Genomic DNA, 27,301 nt, shown 5'->3' with positions numbered 1-27,301 from the left:
TGGAGTTGTGTCTCAGCTACAGGCTCTCTCTGCCTTGGCTTCCCTTTGCTATTCATTTCATGTGAAAGAGAAATGTGTTTGCACAAGGGAGTCCAGAGGTGTGGGAACCGTCTCCCCTGCTGAGGGCCGGGGCCAGCTCAGCCTGGGCTGGTCATCAGGCCAGTGAGATAGGCTCTGTCCGTGCTGACCTGTGAGCAGCCCCGGCAAACTGTTTGCTTCCAACAGTGCCATCAGGTACCCGCAAGTAAGAACCCAACCCCATAAATGATACTTTGTAGCCAAACAGGTACCAAAGGATAAATGTGCTGTATTAACATGAGTACTAACAAGGAATGCACTGCAGTAGTAAGCACATCATAGATACACAGAATATTCTCTATATAGTTTGAACATAGATATAAAATAAGTTATACTTGTTTCATTTTCCATCTCAGTAAGAGAGTAACAGATACAGTGACTGTCAGTGGCCACAGAGCAAGCTGGGGAGAGACCATGAAGGAAGGTGTAGCACACCGAGTACAGTGGGATTTGCAAAGGTTGTAGCAGTCACGGGGACCCTACAGGAACACGACTCTCGGCCTCTAAAGTTGGCGTTCTGAGAATCGGCACAAGGCCCTGCCTGGTAAGAACCGGTGGCTGCGTTTGAGCTGGAATGAGTCAGGCTAATGGGTGGGAGGCCACGCAGGGACTGGCAGCAGCCTAGCCCACTCTCCTGCTGCGTGGTTGGGTGCCTGTGATGCTGGGAACGTGGGGTGCACAGCCAGAAGGCACGGTTTGCTTCTATTAGGTGACAGATGGCCAGACTGATGGCCCACCAAATGCTGGCAGGTCCTTCTCCCTTGCCAGCTGGTGCTGGGGCTGTGAGGGGGCCTGCATGCTCTCTTGTTCTGTGATTTACCAGTACATAGCAATGCTGGGCTCCTGTACACATCACAGTACAGAGACAAGACTGTAGATCTGAGGTCCTGGCTTTCCATCTTCTCACAGTTATGAGTGGCTTCTGTGAATTTAGAAAAGTCATAAACTCTTCTGTGTCTCAGGGTCCTCTTCCACAAAATAGGGGCCAACAGATCCTTACTTGGGGATTAGTAAGGCCCACAGACAGTAATGCACATAAGCTGCTAACACAGCTCCTGGGACAGAGGGGCTGAATAAGCATGAGTCAGGTATGAGCATCCAGACATCACAGGCCAGGTGAGAAGAACACCAAACGACAAAATCCATGGGCTAGGATCGCTCTGACAGGTTTCCAGCAGAAGGCCAAAAGATGGCTGCCGTACTCTTCCAAGTTTTTCTCTTTTCTCTCCCCATCTGCGATGCTTTGAAATGAAGTGCAGACAGAGTTCAAAGCTGGGAAGACAGAGCCTTAGGACGGGACAGAACAGGGCGCATGGCACGAGCCAACATCTCTTCAAGTCTGGGACACAGTGCTCAGAGGATGCTTTCCAACTCGGCTCTCCTGCCTCACTGCCCTTCATTGCTCACATCTCTAAACCCTGAGTAGATTCTTACTAGGAAGGCAAAGAGGGAGAAAGAAAAGCACAGGAAAATAGAGTGGATTGGAAATAAAGTGAATTACCTATTAAATGAAAAGCCTTTCCCATCTGCTTGGAGCCAGAGTGTGGAGGTGCTGGGGAATAGGGGTAGGTGGGCCACATGTGGGCCAGTGATTTGTCCTGGTCTCTGGAAAGCTGGGGATGGGAGGGTCAGAGATGTGGAGACACAGGCGTGTACACTATGACCCGGGGTGGGGCTGTCCTCTACCAATGCTAGGAACTTGGCGAGGTGTCCAAATAAGGATCAGCCCGGAGTGGTCAGAACAGCTATGCCTTCTCATCTACAGTGCAACTGTCGAGATGTGTGTGCATGCGTGCATGTGTATGTACCCTCCTCTAATACTGCCTTTCTAGAGCTGGCCCTGCCTCTGTTACTCTGTGACTTTCCTCTTGGATGGGGGCAGGAGGTGGGCAGGCAGCTCACTGGGTAGCTCGTGTCCCTCCAGCTTGACCTTGATGAGGTGGTTGGCCAGCGCAAACTCCTCATCATCCAGCATGCCATCCTTGTCGATGTCCGCCAGCTTCCAGATCTTACCCAGCACGCTGTTGGGCAGCTTGGAGCGCACCATCTCCTTCTTGGCATTAGCCCCTGTGATCTTGCCATCCACGGGGGACAGGGTGTAGAAGATCTCGTCGTACATGGGCTTGTCCCGGGCCACCACCCACTCAGCATCATCGATGCCCTCCCCAGCCCCCTCTCCATAGCCGTGACCGAAGGGGCCGTGCAGGGTGCCCTCAAAAGCTCCACCCTTCACCATCTGCACAGGCCGCTGGATCTCCTCCTGGCGCACCAGCACCATGAGCTGGGCGATGTCATGTGCCAGCATGTCATCCACCACCTCCAGCAGCTTGCTCTTCAGCGGCTGGAATTTGCTAAAGTCCTGGGCCTGCAGCTGGTCCTGGGAAGAGAGAGAAAGATGGAGATGGACTGTAATGGAAGATCTTCCACTGGGAGTGGCGGGTATTCACAGCCTCTGATTCAGAAACTGCGCAAATCGACATTACAAAGTCATCATAAATAGGAGGAGGACAAAAAGGGACCCACTGGGCTGACGACGGAGGACAGAAGCTCTCAGGCAGAAGCAGAACAGGAGCAGGGGCTGGGGAAGAAAGGGAATTTAAACAAATATGGTTTGATCTGTTTAGAATCCCTTCCCTTTTGATGTCATCCAGAGAGTAAATCGTTACAATTCTCTTTAAATTAGTTTTGAGTGTTGAAAGGCAATCCTCGAATGCCGTGTCCCTCTGATGCTGAGTCATGTGGGTCTCTGATTAGGGTTATTCTTGAAAATCACAGAAAGTGCATTCACTGCCTGGGTCACTGGTTCTCCACCCACAGTGTTCTGTAGGTAGGGAAATCCTATTCTACTCACATTTAGCGAAGGAAAATGAAGACAACTAGAAACAAATCATAATAAAAGCCAAAAGTCAATCCCAAACCTATGGTTCTTAATCAGGATGTTTACTGGAACTGCCTAGAGAGAATCTTCAAAAGATTTTTCCCTACCCATGGATCTGACATAGTAGGTACAGGCAGGGAGGCAGCTTTTGCAACAACCCCTGACCCACTTTTGCACGGCTACCCATGTGCACTATAAAATAAAGTTGCTCTATTTCGTACATTTCTGAGATTTGGAAAGCTTCCCAGTCTAGAACACCCAGCTTCTCCCTGGCCTGGCCCCAGCAATTTCAGCAACCTGGGAAGAGGCCAGTGCAGAGACAAGCACATCGAGTTCACCATAGAAAAATTCAGGAAACACCCACTTTGAGAGCAAGCGTTAGCTGGATACTTCTCACCTTCCTTCTAGGGCTGGGCCAGTGCACCATGGCCCTTCGCTTGCCAGGTCCTCACCCTCACTAATTCCTGAAGCCTCTTCCAGTGTCTCCTAGGGGGACGGCATCAGCATATGTAACTAACTATAGGATCCACTACTGGACAGGCAAACAAGTGAAAAGGTGAAAGTCACATTACCAAAGGGTCCTCACATTTAAAAAGGGGTCACGTAATCTCATTAAAATGTCATCTCCCCAGGTGTTTGCTTATAGATCATCAAGTTCTTAACAGAAGGAAAAGCAAAGAGCAGAAGGGGTCTAAGCCACAAATGACAGAGATGAGCTAACCCAGGTTAGCTTCGTACCACCCTGAAATTGGTTCTGAACTCACGCTAAGGAGTTGTATGAATGGACAGATCCACAGACAAATGGAATGATTAGTTGCTTTTCTTTTTACTTTATTAGGAAGGAAGCTAAAATGCATAGTTGGGACTAGGGATGCCCTGAAAACCCTCATTTTAAACTGAGAAACTTGTTCCTGCCCTGAAGATCAAAACAAGACCACCACTTATTACTGATACTTATGTGGTTGCTGGTTTTGGTTTTCGAATTCCCTAGTTTAGGAAAATTAATTCTGAAGCAACTCTAGCATCACATGACCTTGTCAGGGGAGCACAGAGGTAAAGTTAGGACAGGGCAAGGTTCTTGGGGCCTTTGGTGGAGAAGACGGTAGAGATGTCAATCCTGTGGTGGCTGTAACTGGAGGTGGTCCTAAACGCGAGGTCTTAAACCTGATCTGATACACCAGCCACCCTGAGGACACTGAGGCCCATATTTTCCCCAGGCTCAGAAGTGGCACCTGTTGGGGATACGAAGAACAGGACTAGGGTAACGCCCTGCCTTCTGATTCTGGGCTCAGCTTGCTCTGAGACCTCTGACAGTCCCCTCCTCCATTCTCTGGCTGCCAGATGGAGCAATGCTGTCCCTTGTCCTACAGGTCCTTGCTCTGCTTACCTGCATCCTCTTCAGGTTGGGAAAGTCTCCAGGTGAGATCTGGTGCTCCCGCTCGATCCGGCCATAAATCTCGGCCAGGTTGTTCACCAGCTCCTTCTTCTTATTGTCCTTCCCGAACACTGAGGGCATCTCCTTCTTCAGAGAGCTGATGATGTAGGCGTGGACCTGACAGACAGGGACAGTGGCAACCTTCACACCCGGACCCTGGACTAGACCTTTTTTAGGCTTGCTCAGTTCGCCTTTTCCTTCAAACCCCCCTCCCCGCTTTCCCACTCCTGATCCTGCAACCATCTTTCCACCCTCAGGCAGGGCCGGCCAGCCAAGGGGAGGATATGCAGGACATGGTCAGGGCAGCAGTGGGGGTGGGAAGACGGCTGCCGAGTCCACGTAACTCCCAAGAACCCTTCCAGTTTACAGCTGTGAAAAGAGGCACAAAGAGGCTAACAGCCTGCTGGGCTGGAGATGTCTCGGGTGTAAGCAGTGGCCCGCTGATCCAGGCCTGTGACCAGAGGGCTGAGCTAGCATGGTGGATGCTCACGACACCACGGTCACAAGACACTCCCTCTTGGAAGGGGCAGTCCACTGTCGGAGGGCGTTTTCACTTTTACAGCTAAACCCCAGGTTTGTCACCCTGACCCTGCTGCTGTCTCTTGAGGCAGCCTCACCTTGGCCAGCCTGGCTCTCTTGATGAGGTCGTTGAGTTTGCGGAGAGCGGCGTTTCTGGGTAAGCTCTGGATGTCCCTGAACAGGTCCTGCTCCTCAGCTTCGAAGAGCTTCCGGTTGTCGGGGATGAGGAGGGGGTGGGACCAGAAGGAGCCGATGTAGACCCGAATCACCTCTGGGGTGTTCACAATCTTGCCCAGGGACCACATGAGGGCCCCGTACACCCGCATCAGCTGTTGCGTCTCGATCTGGTCAGCCTTGTTCAGCACCACCCGCATCTTGTCCTCGTGGTTCTTGAGGGCCTTGATGACTTCTGAGAACTCATCAGAGATGTCCAGCTTGTGGGCATCGAACAGCAGGATGATGCGGTCCACCCGCTCCGCAAACCACTCTAGGACGGCTGCAAAGTCGTACCCTGCCGGCAGAGGGACAGTCAGCGGAGTGACCTTTGGGGCATAAGTGTGCGGGGTGGTACAGGAGAAATAACTGTCAGATCTGAATTCAGATCCTGGCTCGTCCACATCCTGATGGGCCTTGAGTACATTACTCAATGTCCCCTAGTGTTTTTAAAATCTAAAACATGGGCATGCTATCATTCCTACCATAATGATGAGCATTACATGCATTCAGAGCCTAGCATTTAGCAGATGCTCAGTAACAATAGATGTTGTTATAAACATCTCTGCTCCTCTAAAGCACAGCCACCATCGAGCTTTCCTATTCTTGCTTATTTAATTTAGCAGCCAGGAGCCCTGCTGGAAACGATATTCCGGAAACTTAATTTGAATAAAGACCTAGAAATTGTTTTATAAGTTCCCAAAACAACAAAACAGAAAAATGCCAGTTACAGATGATGGTTCTGATGATGCCCATCACTGGTCTGGCAGAAATCTCAGCTCTCGTTAGGAACACACTGACTTGATCTCATCTCTTTCATCACTCTCTGTTGTAGCCCAGAACTCCTGGCTCTTAAATCCACATGGGGTTTCTTCCCTAGGATGTCACAGGACCACTGGTGGCCACGCCTTGGTCATCCACTGCTGATCCATCAAGTACAGGAGCCCCAGAGCATAGCTGTGTTCAACCCCAGGCTGCTGCACATCCAGGAGAGGCCGGAGGGGAGGCTGTCCCAGTAATCTGTACATACACCAGCACCGGAACTACAAGAGGCCACCTGCAAGTCTCTGACCCAGTAGGTCTGGGCCAGGCAGTTCTAACAAGCCCTAGGAGAGGCTACTGCTGCTGCCGATCCAAAGACCACACTGAGAACCACTGGTCCACGGTAGTAATAAATTAACTCCCACACAGGTTCATCCACTGCGTGCCCAGCACCATTCTAAGTACTTTGAATGAGAGGAGGGAGAAACTAATATGAGCCCCAGCTGTCACATCCAGGAGAGGTACAGGAAGCTGTTGGAGGTAACCAGCTGCTAAGTGGTAGGGCTGGGATTCAAACCCAGGGAGGCAGCTCCAGAATCAGTGCACCAGCCTCCACCCTGACCTGGTTTCAAAGGAGGTAGGCTTAGAGGGGGCAGGGGATGAGGACAGATGGGGCAAGCCAGGGAGCCTGGATTTCTGGGGCTCCCTCTCCTCGGCATCTTCTGGACACCCAGGCACATATTTAGGGTGTATTAAAGCTTTATCTCCTGCTTAGGGGTGACTTTACCATGGGCAGAGTGACCTGTTGTCTGCAGCTGCTTGGAGGAGCCCTTTTGGGCTTTCCAGGCCTCTGAGAGACCCCAACCAGGAAGGAGACAAGACCCCTGACACCCACTGTCCAGACTCGGGCCGCTGTGGGTGACACACCTCCAGGGATTATCATCTCCTGGCGCCTTTCTGTCAGCTGCCTGTTAACACAGCTGAAGGGCAGACCCACGGGCTAGGGGGCCCTAAGAGGGCATCGGCCCAACTCTCTGACTTAAGTAAAGGAGAACTGGGGCTCAGAGACAGGCAGACTGGTATCCTCCATGTCCTCGGGAAGGCTCCTGTGAGGCAGGTGTGACCACACCCCGACAAAGTACTGCAGAGGCTCCCTCTACCCCATCACAAGGCAGAGGGTTACCAGCCCCACCTCAGAGATGGTCACACGAGCTCTGCAGGGTCATGACTCAGCCAGGACCACCCTTTCTGCGGGAAGCCGCCCTTGTGCTCTGACTCCAAGCACAATGCCAGCTCCGGCTGGAAAGTTCCGCCGTGACCTCATCTCGCCCTCACCACCCCCTCTGAGGTAGGTGGTGTGAAGAGCGGCACTCTTGCTTCCAGGGAAGAGAGCTGGGGCTCACAGAGGTGGCCAGGAGTGGCCCCACCACGAGCAGCCCTGTGAGACAGTCTGCCCACACCCACCACCCGCAACAACCCACCTGGGCCTCTCCAGAGCCGGGGAGGCTGTGCACTCCCTGCCAGCTTCCCTCCCCTCTCCAGTCCGCAGCTCGACCTATTTTTATCTTCCCTTCAGCCACCAGCTGGCAGGGCCAACCTCCTCCCAAAGGCAGTCCCTTAGAGCCCTGGCTGTGGGAGGTCAGAGGGCTCTGGAAAGCAAGGCGACCTGATCCTCCCACCCCAATCCCCACACCTGAAAATGGGTCTGTCCCTGTTCTGATGCCTGGAACAGCATCAGAGAGGCAGCGGGCTCAGAGGCCTCTCTGCTCTGCTATCCAGCCTGGCATGGGTCCTAATGGTGGCTGTGCAGGCCACAGGGAGGCAGCAATGGGCACAGCACTCTATGATCCCCCTGGTCCATCCAGCAACTTCAGCCCTCAGCGCTGGTGTGTACACTGGCTCAGCTGCGCATAGGGGCTAAGACAGTAGGCTGGGCCTCCTGACAAGAAAACAGCATCAAGGATCGGAGCCAGACCCAGGGTCGGAGCCCAAGCTCAGCACTTTAGCTGCCCCTCCCCTGGTCTGGGACAACAAAGGCACCAGAGAAGCTGCAGAGAGAAGAGGCACTGCCTTCTCTCCTGGCTCCCGTCCCTGAGGGCACATTAAGAGGAATGGAGGCTGTGTCTGCAGGGGGAGGAGGACCCCTCAACCTGCCCAGCCCTGCTCTGGGAAGCAAGGGGGAGAGCAGCAGCTTGTCCCTGCCAGAGTGGGCAGCCCCAGCATGTGCCTGGCCCCATGGGCAGGATCAGTCTCCTCGGAGGTTCCTGGGCACACACGCATGTGCCAGTGCTCTGCTCGCCACAGGGATCCTCCACGCTGCCTGGGAGCTGGGCAGGGCGGGGCGGAGCAGCTCCAGCCTTCTGTGCTTCCCCTGTGCCCAGCGGGGGCCTGGCATATGGCTGTTGCTCCAGTAGTGTTTGCTGAACAGAACAGAAGCAGGAGCCTTGCTCTGCAGTACAGGCCCAGGAGACGGTGAACAGTCGTCTCTGGGTTGTGGTTTGCTGGTCTCTAATTTAGAAGCCACAGGTGCCCCAGTCATACTGTTCTGAGGATTCAATCAGAGGATGCAGGTAAAACTGAGCAGGTGTGACCTTGGCCACCCTTTCTCCCCTACCTCCTTCATGAAGAGCTCCTGCTATGCACCGGCCTCTGTAAGATGGGATGTATTCCACCGGGGGCCCCACAGAAGCACCAACCTGGCCTGCTCTTAGCTTCTGCTCATCTACTAACTTGCTGTGTGTCCCTGAGCAAGCAGCATCCTCTCTCTGACCCTTAATCTCTTCACCTGTTAAATTTGGATGGATGATTCTGGGCTTCCTCTCTCGGTTCACAACTCTCTGCAGGTGTGAGGATGGGAGCACAGTGCGATGCACGGAGATTAGACACAAGGATGCCTTTGCAGGCACCGTGGGTGAGAAAAGAACCTGGAGCCTGCTGTCTTAGGTAACTCGGGCGGGCTTGTGTGACCTCTGCTCCTGTCTGAGACAGGCAGGCAGCTTCTAGAACCCTTCTTCGGATTTTAGACCCACAGAAGCCTCCTATTCATCCTCCGACTTTTCAAGTGTTGCAAGCCCTGGCAAGCTGCTAATGGGTGACAAATGGTAATGCCCGGAGCTTTCTGCCGGTGTGGCTAAGACGACCAGGAAAACAAAGCAATGGCTCCGCAAGCTCCTCAGTAGTTCACCCTCCCTGCTCCTGCCTAACCTGCAATGAGCCCATGGAACCTCTAGGATAGACATTTAATTGCTTCCATGGCCTGGACTTATGTGCATGTCCAGGAATGGAGGCATCTGAAAGGCACAGGCTGGACCCCATGAGGAAAAACGGTTATCTATTTATTTTCAGAGTGACCTGGGAAGTCTGAACCTTAGTTTTCTCAGCTGTAAAATGGGAATAATGATGACTGCTCGCATGAGGGGTACGTGGTAGAGCCATGGAAACAGGATGCACGTGAATAAGCCATGTGGAAGCGGGTGTGGCTTCAGTCTGGAGACTGCACCAACGTCCAGGGTGAATGGCATGCCCGGTGACAGGCCCCCTTCCCCTCCTTGGTGCCAGGAATGGCTCCAAAGGTCTGTGAAACAAGGCTATAGAGAGTAGAAGCCTTCCTCTATCCCCGAAATCTCCCTTCCAACTCTGCAGGCTCTAGGGGATCTGGTGGGCAGGCTCCAAGCTGAGCCAGCTGCCAATCTGTGACTCTCCACCCATGCTCCAGGGATCCGGGAAGAAACCATTTCCAAGGGGTGCCAGGCAGGAGGAAATCAATGAGCCAAACTCAATAAGCGAGGCCACTCCTTAGCCACCCAATGGCTTCCCTGAGTGCTAAACTACAGAGCAGGGCAGCGCTGTTCCTGGTGTTTTCAGCTGCACAATCAACCTCCTAGTGCTCCTCAGGCCAGGAGGTGGACAGAGCATATGCATCTCTAGGAGAGGAACCAGAGACACAGAGAGAGGGTGGGCACTTGCCATTCTCTTAGCCTGTAGCCCTGTGTGAGCCTAGAGCACAGAACGAAGCCTTCCCATCAGGCGTTTATGTGCAGTGAGCAGATAACAAGTCCCACCTCTCCCCTAAAATCACCAACAAGATTGAAAGGCATTTTAGCAAAAGAGAAATAAAAAGGCGTCCATCTCCAAAAAGTGGGATAGACTTGGATGACAATGGGGAGCAAAGGTTGCTCTGGTCATCTCTCGGAAGTGGCCTCCAAGAGGGGCCAGAGCAGCCTCGTCACAGGGCTCCAGACAACCACAAAGCTGCGGGTGAAGCCTCCTGCAGGCACTGGGGCTCAGCTGCTCTGCCCAGGCCTGTAACTGCCCACATAGCGTGCTGGCAAACACATGCCTAAGTGCTGACCCAGCTCCAGGGAGGGTGCCAGGGATGGGCCAGGGGTATGAGGCTGTGAGATACACACAGACTCCCCAGTCTGAGCTCCAAAGGCCCCAGAGGAAACCTGTAGATGAGAAATTTGCCCTCATCCTATCCACTTGCTGTTCCCAGGCAAGCTGTTCAGTCCTAAAGTGCTGAAAAACCACTGGAGTAGGAATTGGGAGGTTAGGGATTCCACTCCAGATGTGTGACGTGGGCCTGCAGAAAAGCTCCCACTGGAAGGAGCATGCAGCTGTGCATGAAGCACAGGGGTGGCTCTTACCGAGTGGGGCAGTGGGGACTGCTAGCTGGGAAGCAGTCTGGAAACGTGAGGACATGTGGCCTTCCGGAGTCTTCCCAGTAATGAGCCCGGCCAGGCACATCCTGCCACTTCCAGGAACTGCCCCACTGACTGCCTCTCCTGCCTACCTAAAGTGTCTCCATCCAGAGACCAGGCCTGGGACCTTCTCAATCTGGCTTCTCCAAGACACATACTCCTTCAAGCCTAGCACAGGGACACAGCCTGAGCAGGGGCCACATTTGCTGGGCTGTAGTTTGAAGCCCAAGGGTTCCTCCCCATGGAGCCTGAAGCCAGGAGGTCCTTGGGAATGGCTCCTTTTCTAGAATGGCCGGTCTAGTGTGGCTCCTCGGTGCCTCTGAGATGACCTGAGACCGATGCTCCCTTCACAGTGAGACACAGCTCTGAGCAGGATGTGGGCTGGATTTCAGGCCCCACGTTCCCCTCGACCAGGTCCCCTGCTGTGCAGGGCAGGTCTGCAGGACTGTCCCCGGGGACCATGCCTGTCCTGGGCTAGTCAGAGGAGGGGGAAAAGTGCCAACATTGCTCTGTAGTCTTCTTCAGCCTACTGGGAGGCTCAAGCAAGAAGCTGCAATAATGCTAGTTCCATTTTGCATACACGCCTGTGTGCACAGTGTTTGTGTGGGGAGTGTCCATATGTGCAGCCAAAGACCTTGGGCTCTGTGGGTGATTGTGAGGAAGGCTGGGAGGGGCTTTGCACCCTGGACATGTTCCTCGTTCAGGGTGTCCTTGATAACAAAGGGTTTCTGACACCCTCCCCTCTCCTCCTCAGGGTGCTGAGGTCAGCACCGGCCCAGGCTGGCAACCTGATGCTGGCAGGACAGCCTCCAGCTCTGGCTTTTCTCATAGGCTGCTTTTGCCAGCAGATGCATCTGCAATCTGGATTCAGGAGGGCAGGAGCACACTGTCCTGCACAGCCACTCACAGAGCCATCACTTCTCCCAGAGGAGCCTGCCTGATACTTAGCATGGGGTGGCATAAGAGGAGAGGATATGCAGGTCAAGAATACTAATATTGCCAGGTGTGGTGGTGCATGCCTGTAATCCCAGCACTCAGGAGGCTGAGGCAGGAGGATTGCTGTGAGTTCAAGACCAGCCTGGGCTACATAGTGAGTTCCAGGTCAGTCTCAACTACATAATGAGACACTGTCTCAAAAAGAAAGAATGAATAAAAGAAAGAAAGAAAGACAGACGCTGAGGATGCAAGCCAAGCTTTTAGCCAAGCTTTTTGTCTCTACAGGACAAAAAGTACCCACCTGGCCTCAGCTATGTAGACTTCACTGACATCTTTGTCTTTATAAAAGTCACTGAGCTCCGAAGACAGAGGACAAAGAAAACAATGGAATGGAATAGGACCTGAGGAAGGCAGGAATCCCTGGGAACAGGGCTGCCCATCCAGCAACACAGGCTCTACACTCCACATCACAAGGAACACTGCTCACATAGGTTACCTTGGGGTTAAATAATGGGGAGTCCTGGAAAGCAATCAAGGAGGGAAGACAGGAGCTCACCATGATCCAGAACTGGCGCTGAGGCCCATGTTTCCATTACGGTCTGCAGATCTCACCTTCTGTTCTACATGGGCACACTGAGGTTCAGAGAAAAATGTGATCTTGTTGAGATCCACAGAGTCCTACTGCCCAGAATTTGGGACCCCCTAGTATGCTTGGAAACCCCTGAGGCTTCCTTTGGGGCTGCACTGGTCTTGCAGGCACCTGTGGCTCAGCTCCACCCTGGCTCAAGAGAGACTGGTCCTCCCAGCTTCCCTGAGGAGACAGGGAAAGCCTCTCTGGGCCTGAACTCAGGGTGAGCCCCATGAGCCACTTGGGGTGGGGTGGGACCATTTAGGAGGAAGGACTGAGGACCACCCAGGTTGCCCCTCGGTGGCCTTAAGAGCCAGGAGCCATATGCTCAGAGAAGACCACAGGTGGGGAGGTGAGGGTGAGAAACCTCTATCTTCAGGGCCAGGGTCTACAACTTCATCCCAGCCACCTCACCTCCATCACACGGCACACACTTAGCAGGACGGGGGACCAGGCTCCCAGGGTCCTGTGGAGGCTACACTATGATACCCCAGGGCTCACAGGCCACCAACTGCAGGGGTTAACACTGTGTCCCAAGGCCCCTCCTGACTCAGCAGCTTCCTTCCCCTCTGCCTCCTAACTGTGGGTGTTGGGTACAGGGGAACTTTCCACTCAAGGCCCACCCCTGTGAGAACTCTGGGACAAACATTCCCTGAAGCACAGCCCAAGGTTAATCTGGCCCTTGTGCAGGTTGCTGCCAGGCAGGCCTCTCCTGCTACCTTCCCTCTCTATTCAGCACACCACTGGCCATGGTGCACCCCCAAGAGCCGATAGCCAGGCCTGTGGCCCCACACTTGCCCTGACCGGAAGAGACTTTCTCCAGCAAGGAAGTGAGGGCTGCTCTCAGGGCGCTGGACAGAAGCTAGTTCTGGCACCAGAGGTCTAGACCACCGGGGCTCATGACACACAGCCTAGGAGCACTCTCTGGTTGCACTCACTGTGACTTTGCACTCAGGGTCCTGAGGGTCAGCAGTGATGGCTGGGACAGGCTGTGCCCTCGAAGGGAAGGATTTTTGGCACCATCGCAGTGGCATTTGGGGGCAGGGCAGAGCTCTGAAGCCCCACAGCACAGAGGGCTGAGGCACAGGCCGCAGAGGCAGACGTCACCTGAGGTCGATTTGGGAGAGTCCCTCAGCGGCTTCCCGGGGAAAGTTGCCAGTCCACAGCTGTCCGTTCCTGGAGGGAGGCTGACTTCCGAGTGCTGAGCTGGCTCGAGGCCCAGCTTCCATTTACAGCACTGGGGTAGATGCAGCACATCTGATTTCCTTGCAAAGGAGCCAGGCCAGTTGCTTCTGAGACAGTGAGTAACTTACAGTAAGGCACACACTGATCTCCCATTTCACAGATGAGAGCACTGAGCTCAGCTGCTGGCCTGACTAGGTCTGTCTCACATAAAATTGACCCAGAGAGCACACGCGTGCCCACCCATGAAGGAAGAGAAGGCTGTGGATGCTTCTCTTCTAATATGGAAGAGCGACAACATGGGAACAGGGTCTGGCCTACCTCGGCTGATCCTCTGCTTCTCCCCAGACAGGATCCCTGGAGTGTCGATGACGCTGATGCTCTCCAGCACAGCGTTGGGCAGCTGGGCGCACACGAACCTATGCAGGCAAGAGGAGGGCCCCGGTAAGCAACGAGGCAGGCGCCTTCCCCGACGCAGCTGCACAAGTCTGGTCCCGTCTGACCCATGTGAGCCACAGCTGTGTGCCCAAAGGCTCCAATTCACCCAGAGCGGGCCTGCTCAGGACTGGGTACCAGGGACAGCAGGCCGAGCACTGCGCTCTCATCTCTCACCACGTCCCATCTCAGGGAACAGGGCTGCTCCCCGGTGACGGCCCACTCGCCTGTGTGACCAAAGCCTGGGCCTGACTCTTGCAGCCCCAAGTCTCAGTGGGTCTTTGGTCGGCCACATCCTGCCTGAGTGGCTTCCCTTAGCTTGGCTCATTCTGCACCTTCAGCTTCTCTAGAGGGTCAGTGAGAAGACCCCACTTTCTTCACAATGGGGCCCTGGGGACAGAGGCACGAGCGTCCTCAAGGTCTGCATACAGAGTCAGGGTGTGGGGTCCTTCTGATTCGACCCTCAGTGGCAGGCACAGTGCTCTCCCTCTGGGTGCTGACTTGGAATCCCAGGATCACAAGCACACAATGGCCCTGGGGATCTGCACTTTGAGGACATCCCTGGGTGACCCTGAGGCAGCTACAGCTCATGCTTGTGAACCTGAGCTGTTGAGAACCCCAGGATGTCCAGACTTTCATCCTTGGGCCGGACTTGTGAAGGAGAGAAGCCTTATCCAGGCCGTCCCGAAGCAGACAGGGGGGCTTCCAGGCAGTGGGGCTGGTTTTCAAGGACAGCTCATACTGCACCAGGGATCCCCACCATGGCACCTGGTGCGGGCTGCAGCAGAGCTGGTGGCAGGCAGTAGGGTCCCTGTTTCCTGATGTCTGCATGTGGCTGTGCCTGGAAAACCCCCATCAGGCCCATCTCTCACCAGTGGGGCACTGCAGGTCATAGACCCATGATGTCATCGATCTCCTAGTCACAGCCCTGCACGGGCGCAGAGTTTTCATTCCTCCCTGCTTGTACTTTTCCCTCTCTCTCCAGTGTTTTCTGCCTAGAATGTCCTTTTCTCACCCTTTCAGTGGCACATAAGCCATCATTCGCTGTCCACGTCAGATGCCAACTTTCGGCCCCGACCCACGTCACTGCTGACCCCTTTCATATCTCTGTCCACTGGGCAGGAGTCCACCCAAACTCCATGCCTTAGCCAAGCCCTGGGCGGGGACAGGACCACCCTCCACACGGCCACCTTGTATTCGGGCAGGTGGCCTCCTCTCCAGGCCAGCATCTCAGGGGTCCCCTTGGCACTGCAGGGCCTGGCATATGTCCACTTCCTCAGCTCTACACCTTAATCACTGAAGCCACAGACGTGAAGAGTCTAGACCCCCTCAACAGTGCTTTCTTGTACCCACGTGTTACTCTCCACACAATGCCTTCGTATATAATGTCTTCAAAGCACTTTCATAATATTCAAGTTATATGTTTAGGGTTAAAAAAAAAGAACCGTTGAGCAATACATATAATGAGATATGAAGGTCTCCTTCCTCTCCAGCCTTCTTCTCAATTCCATTTTCTCCAGGTTACCAGAAACATAACCACTCTTCTGTTTTGTTTTGTTTTTTTTCTGTTTTTCTCCCAGATTTTCTTTATGCACATTTGCAGGAAGAGACTGGGTGGGGCACAAATAATTTATATCTTGCATTTTATCATACTTATAGAGGAAGACAATAACAGTGGAACAAGTCAAGAGTCCTTAGCTCTACTCCACCTCGTGCCCACTTCCAGGTTTTCATGTGTGTAGCCAGGGAGACCTGCGGGGTTTGGTCCATGACATAAAAGCTCTCAAATCCCAGGAATGCACCTGGTATGACGACAATGACATACATTCTCGTTCCCGTGGTAGACTACGTGCTGTTGCATAAAACGCAACATGCTATCACCATTCTATACTATTACGCCCGAATGGGGTCAACCACTACCTCTGTGCTGGTCCCCTCCGATGATCCCAATCTCCTCTTGCGTGACCCGGGTTTTCTGTCCTCTCCCCTACAGTCCAGCTCTTCACCTCTGCCCCGGGATGGATGATGCGCCTCAGCTGTCCACTCTTCTACTGCAAACTCAACATGCCCCAAATCCATTCTGCCACCCTTCCCAGATGCTCCCGCCTCTGCTGACTTATTCTCTCCATCAGGCTCACCCTAGCCCAAACGTGTCTAGATCTCGACGTCTTAGCACAGGCGTTCCCTTCACACTGGGCTGAAGCCTCCTTGGCATTGCAGCTGCAGGCATCAGGGACACTCCTGGGCTCCAGGACACCTGTCCCACCGCACCAGCACTAGCACCCTCAGACTTCTTATACTGCCTCGGACTTCCTTCCCTATGTAACACAAGGGAACCTCACGAGCTCCTTCCTGCCAGGCCAACTCCCCATGATTCCTCAGTATGACTTCTCACCTCTGCTCTGGACCTGCCAGCCCATAGTTCCATGCTATTCACCTGGCTCCTGCTCATCCCTGTCACCCTGCGTCACTATGTACGAGACAGGTGAGACATATTCATGCTTTTGAAGAACTATTGCTCAGCATAAGAGGTGTTGAAAACCGTTTGGGGAATGAGTATCAGCTTCTACAACTGCAAACACAGCAATCGCAATGCCCATTTCCCTCACTGCATAATGTGGGAGTCAAATAAAAAATACCTAACATTGCTGCCACAACCTAACCCTTTCTGTTGGTTACTATGTGGCAGCCACTAAGTGTTGTCTATTCATTAACTCATTTACCTCTCCATTAGCTCCCTGAAAGAAGATATCACTGCCACCCTACTTCACATATTGAAGAAGACAGATACAAAGAAGTTTAGTAATTTGTTCAAGATGCAGTCAAAATCAGGGTTTGAAGCCAGGTCTCCCTGAACCCAAAGCCCGTATTCTTTACCTTTACTCTAAATATCTCCAATTAGAAAAAAGTAGCTTTGAAGTTACTAAGTGTAACAGAAACATCAAACTGGATTTATAAATATAACAGGTGTGATTAAGGGACCAGCCTGCATTCTAGTTGAGAGAGCGCCAACGTGAAGGTCCAGATTAGCTTGCCAAGTACTCTCTAGAGACTTTTCCATTCCAGTCCTCACGATAACCTTGGTGTCTGCCTGAGTGTGCCCCAGAGGAGAGGAGGTGACCTGCCCAAGGTCACCCAGGGAGTGCAGTAGGAGAGTCAGCCCTCAAAGCCAAGTCTTCCCTCTCAAGTCCAGGATTCTTTCCACCAGGTAAAAAGTCTCCAGGGACAGAAAAGGACCCTTTTCTGCTCCCTGCCGGTTAGATGAAAATCCCAGCCATGGCATAGGCAAAGGATGGGAAATGTACAGATGTCTCCCTTCTCCGCTTTTATTAGCGTGGGAGCGGATTAAGAAATAGTTATTGTTGTACCCTTCCTGCTCCTTGATCAGGAGGAATCAGCGCAGCCTTTGCTGCTCACATTCATCTCTGGCAGCCGCCTAGGCAACATTCCCAGCCAGCAAGGGACACTACGCCCTGTCCTTTCACCTCCCATCCTCCAGAGCAGCAGGAAGACTCTACGCACGTCTTCTGCCCCACACTCACCTGTTCAAGAAGGCGTTTCCAAAGGCATTGAGTTTCCTGAAGGGTTTCTTAGGATCCACAACCAGGGCATTCCCGGGGATGATCCCCTCCACGTCCCCCTGCATTACTGCTATGAAGGAGTCGGTTGTTGGCTCAGGACCAATCCTCATGCCCGGAAAATCCTGCTCCAGCAGGTACCTGGCAGAAAGGAGCACAGTCGTAATGTGGGGATTCTTCTGGTAGAGCACCGTGGTAGATCGCTACTTGGCTGGCCACACATGAGTTGGGGGAGAGGGACAGGTCCGGGGCAATGAGATTTCATAAATCCTCAGAACTTTCCAGTTCCACATGGAATTTCAGCCGCACTTCAAATCTCTGCTGTTCTTTTTGACCCCTTTCCCTCCCCGAAGCAGAAAAGGTGAGGGAAAGCCAGGTTTGGATTCGGGACAAAAACCTAAATTGAAGCTATTCCTGGCTCAAGTACAGTGAATCTCACAAGGGAGGTGACCTGCTGAAACTCCTGCATGGGTGTGGTTAGTCAGACCACCCCCCAGAGGCTGCTGGCTTTTCATAGCTCACTATTTGAGTCTGGTTATTTAATGAAAAAAAATCACTGTATATGATATAAAATTAAAAAGTGTGAAGAGTAAACTATAAAAAAATGAATGTTTCATTCTAGACCTTTTGTTCTTCTAACACCTGTATTTTGCATTCCGAATCCTTCTAAAAATGCTCCATACACGCATGCATGACACGTTATATGTTCACACACAGTATTTACACGTCACTGATTGAATTTTTAAGCAAAGAAGTTCACCCTTTCTTTCCTGTCATTATCCATTTAATTCAAACTTTCAAAGATGGGTCTGCAATCAAAATGTCTTGTGCAGTGCAAGGCACAGACAGGCGTTCAATAAGTTACTTGTCTCCCTTCTATCCTTGAGTTCTAGGCCATTTTCTTACCAATATTATAGCATACGGTAGGACTCCGGACTGAAGATTATAACTTTGCTGTTTTTTATTTGCTTTACCCAGAGAAGCTTCTATTTTTTTAATCTACTGATGCTTTTCCTATCGTATTCACTACTGGCACACACATACCCTGCCTCTAAGCAACGCAGTAACCACCAAGGTGCTGTGTGTGGCACAGACAGAAATTTATCTGTGAGGATTACTTTGATAATATCAATGCACCTCTCTTTTTTAGGCTTAATGTATTTAGCTCGGTGGTTCCACCGCCTGCCCTGAAGCGCAAGGACCTGAGTTCGGTCCCCAGTGCCAAAAAAACAAAAACAAAAACAAAAACATTTACTGCTAACTTTTGATAATTTTCAATACCTAGGTGGAACCAAAATGGTGGTAAGGGAATGTATATATTTTTTTTGTTTTTGAACCAGGGTCTCATGATGTAGCCCAGACTGCCCTTGAACTTGCTATATAGCCCGGGCTGGCCTTGAACTCATGGCAATCCTCTTGCCTCAGCCTCCCCAGTGCTTGGATCGTAGGCATGTGCCACCATGGCTGGCTGGGGAGTTCATATATTATCTCAACCGAAAGATAAAGAAGAGAAAGAGTTTATTTGATGGGACAGTTTCTAAGGTTTCCACTTCCTGCCTTCTGGTGTGGGCCAGGAGAATTAGTCCCTCAGTTACTTCGAGGCCTCAGGCAGGCCTTCTCCCTCGCCCAGCCTTGTCATCTATCCCCTGGGGAGACTGGACAATAATCACCACGTTCCTTCTGTTCCCTGAGCCACTGTGCCAGGGATGCACTTCTGGACAGTGTCGCTGCAGCCACTGAGCCCACACCATTCTAGTCCCTGGGTGATGGGTACTCTGGAGTGGGTAGGGGAGTGGTGAGCTAACTGCCCCTCAACTCTGGCTGTGGCCTGAGGTGGCGGGTGACTCTCTGCTCTTCTCCTGGCGTGGGCAATGACAGGCTCAGGTCAACTGCCCTCCTCACAGCCGCAGAGGCCCAGATCAATGGCACCTGGAGACCTAGAGAACAGAGTGTGAGGACCACACAGCTCTCTGGGATCCCAGGACAGCTCTGAGCACAGGCAGCACCGGAGGCCAGGCTGAAGGAAGGAGCCCGAATTCTCTCCTCTGCCCAGGAGTGCTAAGGGACACTACCTAAGAAAACGGATGCGTGTGTGGGGTGAGCCCTCAGGAGCCGGGGCACCTTCCTCCTCCTCACAACCTCGAGGACCCACATTCAGGCTCAGAGGGAGAATCCAGGAGACTCTGGGAGAAGAGACGTAAAGTTGGATACTGTTATATTGGAAAGGGAACTTGGAGGTTTTCTGCTCCTTGATCCCCAACCCTGGCCACACATTTGAGACCTTAAGGGAGCATTAGGTGATGGCGCTGGAGCCCCAAGTCACAGGTTCTGACCTGTTCATCCACAGATGAGACCCTAGCAATCACTACTTTTTAGGTGTTTTCCAGATGACTCAAACCTGCAGCCAGGGTTGATAAACAGCTCTGAACACTTTGAGGGCACTGTCTCTTTCAATCCTCACAGAAGCTCTGGAGATGGGTACTGAGTGAGGAAACCAACTAGCAAGGGTTATATGGCTTTCTCAAAGTTAAACAGCCAGTCATACAGCGGGAAACCAAAATGAATCAGTACCCCAAGTCCTTCACTCTTCAACTGCTTTCTTTCCTGAGGATATCACTGCCCAGAGACTGTGGCTGCCCAAGTCCCAGAGGTGGGGAGGACAAGCCGGGGTGGGAAGCTGAGCTCCCTGCCATCCTAGGCCTCCCCGGGTGGGCTGGAGCCAGAGAGGCTCACTGGGTTTCCTCAGGGTCCTTGGCGTGCTACTTGTGCCTTCAGGGAGGGTGTGGAGCTGCCCTCACTCCCAGGTTAGTTCCTTGGCAGTTTAAACTGGTTGCTATGTGCTCCTCCCCTGGGAGCCCAGGTAGGAAGCTGTTGCTCTTGCAGAGCCTGGAGCACACTGCCCAGGAGGCTATACCCTGGGCACTGCTTCCGGTGGCCTTGGGAAGCCCCTCAGGCCTTCAAGATCCCAGCCCAACAATCAGGGTGTGAAGGCAGGATTTCCTCTGGCCAGCGGGTCACGTTGGGAGCTGGCGCTGAGCTAAGAACATAGCACAACAGTTGTGCACTTGGATGGCACTTCCTGCTTCCTTGGGTGCTTCTGCTCTGGGTCCTCTAACTCTGAGGGGGATGCCTCATGAACACTTAACCACAGTCAACCTCCCTCTGAAACAGGGTCTTAACTGCTCATCCTTATTGTGCACCTGTGTCTCGCTGGGCATTGTTCCAAACATTCTGTGGATTAGCTCATCAATGTAAGCACCATGATCCTCATCAAAGGGGCCTAACAAAACCCATCTCATAGTGTTCTGAGGATTAAATTAGTTTCAGTTAACCAGTACCTGGCACAAACAAAAAAAACAAAAGTTAAACCGTATGCCTCAGGTTATGCATCCATCAAAGCAGGGTGAAGATTTACACCTGGCATTTGGACTTGAGAATTCACACTCCTGACTACTGCACCTGCTGTCCCTTTCTCTGCCAGAGCCACTCCTTGGACAGGGAAGCAGCCACCCCTGGGAACAAGCCAAAAGGGTTGAACCCCATGTGGAACTGGAGTGGGAGAAGAAAGGCCACAGAAGAATATGGTTTGGCGGGAGGCTGGCCAGGGACAGACGAAGATTTGAGGTCCAAGAACGGAGGCACACACGCATCTCCGTAAGCACAGTACCCAAGAGCACACAGCAGCCACAATGACTGCAATGTGGCAGGCAAAAGCTGCAGCTATCAGGTGACCAGAGGAGGCTGGCAAGCTCTAAGGGAACACTTAGAAACAGCAAAGCCCAATTCCCCATGAGAATCAGCGCTCTGATTTGGGAAAGTAAGTGCTTGGCGGAGAAGTCTATGTGCAGGGGGTGTGGTGATCATGGACTGGGAGGGACGGGTGGGGGAGTCATCAAAGGCTGCGGGGACAGTTGAAATAGAAAAGGGTAGAAAGACCCATTCTGAGGCAGGCCACAAAAATGCCCAGAATGAAGAGCGCCCAACAGCAGAGGCATGTCATGTTCCTTACACAGGCATCTCACGTTGCATCCCGGAGAGACACGATGTACTCGGCTGGTGAGCCCAGCCCGGCCTGTCAGGACCACTTCCTGGGAAGTCACAGAGCCACCACCTCAGAGTGGGCCCACTGGGCTGCTAGGCTCATATGACCCGAAACTTGCTGACCACATGTAGGTCTGGGGAAACAGAGAGTCACCAGCAAGTCCAGTGGGGTGCCGTCAGGCCGGGCCGAGAGCCTGGGGCTGGGTAAATTCTCAGGGACATTTGGGTATGGCTTGTGGCACTGGGTGCCCTTCTAACAAAGCTACTGCTGTGTGCGAGAAAGAAAAACCTACCGAGGAATCTCCTGTCCTGCTTATTTATGGGAAGCAAGACAGATTGCCTGTGTTGCTGAGTGAAAACATTCCCACAGCAGTATAAAAATACTTAATTCAAGCCGGGGTGGAATCAGCTGAGACAACAATAATAATAAGGAATAAGGGGGCACAGGACAGGACGGCTGAGGCTCCACTGTGTTGCCGGCATCATTCCCGGAACTGTACCTGTATCATTCCTCTTAATCGGGCCTACCAGCTCTGTGGCATGGCAGCATTATTTCACTCTTGCAGCAGAATACATTGTGGTTACGGTGCCCACACTCGGAGCTAAGTTCACCTATTTAGAGGTGTTAAGAGCTGAAAAAATTTTGGTGCCTGCCCTCACGGCCTAATGCAAAATAAACACTGAACCATAAAATAGAAGTGGGGAAGTCCAATGCAATTCTGATTTTTCCTATGAAGAGGGCTTTTCTTCACATTTTCATGAAATGCCTCCTCTCTGAAGCCTTAAGTATCCCATTCACTCTTTTCTAAAAGCCTCAGAGGTCTTGCTCTGCATATTTTTTCGGTACACTCAAACAGCAAATATCAGAAAGAGACAAAATGGAAACAAAGTCTTTGTAAATAGGGAAGGGTGGAGGGAGGGCGAGGAATGGGGGAAAAATAAGAACCAAGATACAAGATCTCAACGATGGATGTAACTGTACTGTACACCTAAACTGTACCAATAAACTTAGTGGAAAAAAAATAAAAGCAACCATCACTTTTAGCCTGTATTAACAGGTGTTTGTGCTATATATCCATATCTCTAGGTGCCTAGGACGTGGTACTTCAGCTGTAAAAGAGGGTCAGGATAATACTTGCCCAACAACTTCATGAGGGTTTTTGGGACAGCATTAATGCACCACAAAGTGAGGCAGCAGATGGGACACTCCACGGCCAACTTGAGATGTGTTCCACAGTCCATGTTCCCTGCCACTGTCCCTGGTGCACAGAAGCCTCAGCTACGGAGGGAGTACATTATCCCAGCAGGAAGAATTTAGAGGCCACACTACTCAGCCTCCTGCTAGCCTCCTCTTGCCCGGCACCACCCTGGGCACTCGTTGCTCCATCCACAGAGCTCAATGTCCTGCTCCCTCTCATTCTCAGAGGTAGGGAGAAGCAGGATCCCTCTCACCCTGACTGGCAGTGCTGGAGAGAGGCTGCCACGACCTTCTCAGCCTCTACGTCTCACGCCAGAGAACCAAGCTAGAAAGAGGAATGATAGCACAGTGCGCGGAACATAAGGGTGCTAAACTGGGTCTGACCCTCCTGGTGCCTGTGAGGTGTACACTGTCACTCACATTGCACAGAGAAGGACACTGAAGGTCAGAAAGGTTGGGTGGCCTGACCTCCACCTTCCTAACTTGGTCTCTTGGCTAGGAAGTAGTGGAGCCTGAGTTCTGCTGACCCAGCCTGGTTCCCGCGGCCAATGGGAACGAACAGGACGAACACCTTCTTCGAGACGTGCCTCTCTCTGGTACACACTTGTCCTGAAGTCTTCCAGACACCTGGCTTTCAAGGCAGATGCAGACACAGGTCCTCTGGCCTAGGGCCTTCTGCTCCGAGTAACAACCAGGCCCTAGAAGAAGCAGGTGGATTTTCACCCAGCTCCACTTTGAGACCAGCAGATCAGAGCCCTGCTGAATCAGGCACCTTTTGGGGGACAACACAGAGTCCCTGAAGAAGTGAAAGAGGAGGAGGTCAGCCGAGTAGGCCTCACCACTGAGTGCTCTTCACCCCAGCATCCCTGCCCTGTGCTCATACCTCATAGGCCAAGTTGCCCACAAGAAGGCCATGCCCACCTGGAGACCAGAGCAGGCCTCCCTGTGGGGACTCAGGCAGCTCAGCTCTGTAGCCCAGGCCGAGCCTCTACACCAGCCCAGCCTTGGTCCAGGGAAGCCTCTCTTGGGGCGCCCAGGAGAACTCAGGACCCCAGCCCCAGGAGAAGCGTCTGTTCATACCCACTACCGACACATAGTGAAACCACAGAAAGTGGGACGTGAGAAGGAGTGACCAGGGGTCCGACTGGTACACAGAAAAGAGGGGTTTAAGGCTGCCTGCTAGAGAGAGAAACAGGAGAGGTGGGAGTTAGACTGCCAGGGCCCAGGGACACAGAGCTACTGTACTCCAAAGAAGCAGTCTGTGTTGGGGGGAGCAGCCGCCAGGCCCATTTATTGTTTATTTTATTACTCTGGTTGCTGGGCTGTAGGCCAGGGAAGTTATTTCAGGCAGAGATCACAGCACATTAATTAGTTATTAGATGAATGTCCTTTCTGTGTATTCTTCCTGAGACAAGAAATAGACCCCATGGCAAGCACATAGAAATGAAAGTGGATGGTCACTCAGGAGGCAAAAAGCCAAGAATGCGGGGGACAGAGTCAGGGCTTTGTTTCCCAGGAAAAAGTCCCTTATAGGTTCAGGCCTGGGACCTGAGTGAATCAAGCAAAAACACTGGGGGGGGGCAGGCATGCTGAGAGCCAGGCCTGTGTGCACTTATCCTGGGGGATATTTATTTACTTTGGGGAACAGATGTTGGGCCCATTTACCCTCTTGGAAGGAAGGCACATATGAAATATAATTCTTAATGCAAAAGAGTAAAAAAGCTAAAAACAAAACAAAATGCACAACTTTTGGCCCAATAATTCCATGTCTAGGAATCTCTGAAAGAACAGTTCAGTATGTGGGAAAAATCTTATGGACAGAGACATTCAGGCTGATCTTACAATAATTAAAAACAAACATTCTATATGCAGTGAAATATTAGGTAGCTGTCAAAAATACGATTACATGGGAAATGCTCATGTTATAAACAAAAAGAAAAGCCAATATGCAAAATTACACAAGTGGCATGATATCAACTATGGTATAAATAGCTAAAAATATTGGAAAGGTAAATATATTTGAAATATTTTCTCTTGAGCTATATAGTATTATGGATGATTTTGTTCATCTTCAAATTGATTTTCTGCATTTTCCAACTTATAAAAGAAACCACTGGATTTAATGAGAAGGAAAAAAATATGTAAATTGGTTTTGGGGGGTTCCTTGTGCTTCAACCCCTCCAGTTCTGCTTGTTGACTGCCCGGAGAGGAAACAGCTTTTGATGCAGAAGCTAAATTCAGTTACTGGCATGAATGGGCTGGGGAAACTCCTGAACTCGGAGGATAAGAAAGAAGAGGGATCTGTCTCTCACAGCCCTCTGTGTACCTCAGATAAGGAATAATCTGGGGCACCTCACTTTGCCATTTTTTTAGACTCAATAACAGCCAACAATGACTCAGGCAGAGCTGGAGAGTGTCTTGGACAAAAAGCACTTAAACCCATCTGTTGTTTGGGGGCCCTGCCCTAAGGGATATTCACCTTTCCTCATCTTCCCTCCCATTCTGCAAAACATCCATTGGGAATTCCCTATAACTGAGACTCTAGAGATGGTAAGGCACAGATGCTGGAAGAAGGAGCTCAAAATAACACAATGTATTAAGAGTGATGGCCAAGGCCTGCCCAGAGAGCCAGGGATGTATCGTGGAACAGCCAGCAAATGGCCTTTGCTTCCTGGGAGGCAGGAAAATGGGCCGCGTGGAATGGGAGAAAAGATCACAAAGGAAACTTCATCCCCAGGAAACTCTGAAACATCTCTGGCAGCAATGGACGGACGTTTAAGCAAACAAGGGGGACAGAGCTTGGATCAGGGGTTCTTCAAGGATGGCTCTTGGCTCACCAAACTCAGATGTAAATTTGGGATATGTGTGCATTTTTTCTACAGCCAGGCCAACAGCTTCATTTGATTTTCAAATCAGGTGCTGATCTTTTAAGAAGTTAAGAAGCAATGGATTAGATTAATATCTAGGGGCCCTGGTAGTTGTAATAGTGTAAAATACCCGAGTCAATAACTTCAGCAATCACCTGCGCTATCAAAGCTGCTGTGCCCCAGGCTGTGTACTCCACAGACAAACCTGACTTAGGGTTCTGCTCAGATGTGACATGTTAGCATGGTGCACATTACTGCTCCCTCCTGGAAGGCCTGAGCTATAGGCTTAACCTTAGAGAAAATGAGTACCTAGAAAATGAAAGTTAACCAGACTGTTAACTTTCCGGCTCTCCTTACTAAACAAAGCACAGGCTTTGAATACTGCAGATGTTCAAACAGCCAATGAGTGGAAACAAGAGGACCCATGCTTTCAAATCCTCTTTTGATTTGGGGGTGGACCCCGTTTCCACACTGTAGGAGCAAGACTCTCAACGGAGGGTCACAAGCACCCTCCACAGTTTGCAAGACCGGTAAGTGAGCCCAAGAGGCAGCCTGGCCTGCCAGGTTGTATGCGAAGAGGACCTTGTTCTCGAAAGACAGGAAGGACGACATCACTCTGGTGCACACAGATGGACCTCTCTGAACAGGCTGGACTTCTTGAGGATTCTAGGAGTCTGTCGTCCAAGGGAACGGATGACTCACCCTCAAAGTTTAACAGTCACCCAGCCAACCATCTGCTCATATGCACCTAGGTCTTGCTGCCTGGGTCCATGGCCCATTATGTGGCTTTGAACAATTCATTTAACCTCTATATTGCCTCAATTACCTCACCTGCAAAGTGAACGGACTGCATGAGACAACGCCAGTAACTTCCACCTCTAAAAGTCTTTAATGTTATTATAGAGCCATTAAGATGAAAGAAAAACAGACTAAAAGCATTCTTCTTGGGGACTCTGCATCTGTCTGAGTCTTGGAGAGATACATCTAAGAGCTGTGCCACAGAGAGAAGAAAAATGATTTTACAAAAGGGCAAGTGGCGCCACCAGGCAGGGGGCCCCAGGGTCCGCAGCCCACCTTCACTCCAGTCCTGCAGCCATCAGGACTCCTCAGCAGCAACCCAAAGGCCCCCATGTGCTTGCTCTGAGCCTTTCCAGAGGCAAGGGAAGTGGTCTTGGCTGTGAAAGGCAAGTCTCTAAAAAGTGAGTGTGTAAGGCACGCCACCAGCATAACGTCCTCCAAAGACCAGGAGCCCTCCTCCATGTCCCTCCACCAGGCCTCAGTTTCAACATCCAGAAAAATGGGGAGAACAGGTGTGGTTCTGAATTTGAACATTTTAAATTGACCACCTTATCGAGGGCTAAGTACAGTGAATAGGCACTGCACAGGCTAGGGAGGGGGACTAGCAGGGCAACTGTAGGTTCAGCTTTTGAGGCTGCGCACAAGGATTTCTCCAGAGCCCTAAACTGAAGATTTCTCCTTCGTACCAGGAGGGTGTGGAGCCCCAGGAGCCGCCCGATGGTCTCATCGCTGAGGGGCAGGGTGGGCTGCCCGGGCTCGGCCCGCTCACCTGATGAAGGTGGTCTTCCCGGTGGAGTACTGGCCCACCAGCAGGACCATGGGCTTGTTGTCGAAATCGGCATCTTCCAGGGCGGGCGAGTGGAACTCGTGGAAGCGGTAATGCTCTTCCAGGGGTAGCAGCTTGGTCTTGTAGAGTTTCTTGAGCCCCTCGCTAACCGTCTGGAAGACCTCGGGGTCCTTCCTCCGGCGGTCGTCTGTACCCAGCCAGCTGAACATCGCGGCAGCGGGAAAGGCCCCTGGGGAAGTCGCGCCGCCGCCGCCGCCTCGCCTCAC

General features: G+C 52.0%; 1 protein-coding gene across 1 annotated transcript; it reads right to left on the bottom strand.

Annotated features, from left to right (window-relative positions):
- Nucleotides 1-309: 309 nt before the first annotated feature.
- Ehd3 (EH domain containing 3) lies at nucleotides 310-27,295 on the bottom strand. Its single transcript, XM_010645335.3, has 6 exons — nucleotides 27,018-27,295; nucleotides 17,309-17,485; nucleotides 13,653-13,750; nucleotides 5,009-5,421; nucleotides 4,344-4,508; nucleotides 310-2,455 (listed from the first exon to the last, which is right to left on the bottom strand). Exons 1-6 carry the CDS (start codon nucleotides 27,242-27,244, stop codon nucleotides 1,928-1,930), a joined length of 1,608 nt encoding a protein of 535 aa, XP_010643637.1. The 5' UTR covers nucleotides 27,245-27,295; the 3' UTR covers nucleotides 310-1,927.
- Between the last annotated feature and the right edge of the window lie 6 nt (nucleotides 27,296-27,301).

Source organism: Fukomys damarensis, unplaced genomic scaffold, assembly GCF_012274545.1.
Source record: "Fukomys damarensis isolate Sample0158 unplaced genomic scaffold, DMR_v1.0_HiC HiC_scaffold_2, whole genome shotgun sequence".
NCBI lineage: Eukaryota > Metazoa > Chordata > Mammalia > Rodentia > Bathyergidae > Fukomys > Fukomys damarensis.
Note: the sequence above shows the minus strand (reverse complement) of the source record. Positions and strands in the feature narration are given on the sequence as shown.

Coding starts and splice junctions, on each gene's coding strand:
- Ehd3 (XM_010645335.3), bottom strand. CDS start 27,244: ATGTTCAGCTGGCTGGGTACAGACGACCGCCGGAGGAAGGACCCCGAG. Junction 4,509..5,008: donor AGAGAGCCAGGCTGGCCAAG/GTGAGGCTGCCT, acceptor CCTGTCTGTCAG/GTCCACGCCTACATCATCAG. Junction 2,456..4,343: donor CCAACCTGAAGAGGATGCAG/GTAAGCAGAGCA, acceptor CTCTCTTCCCAG/GACCAGCTGCAGGCCCAGGA.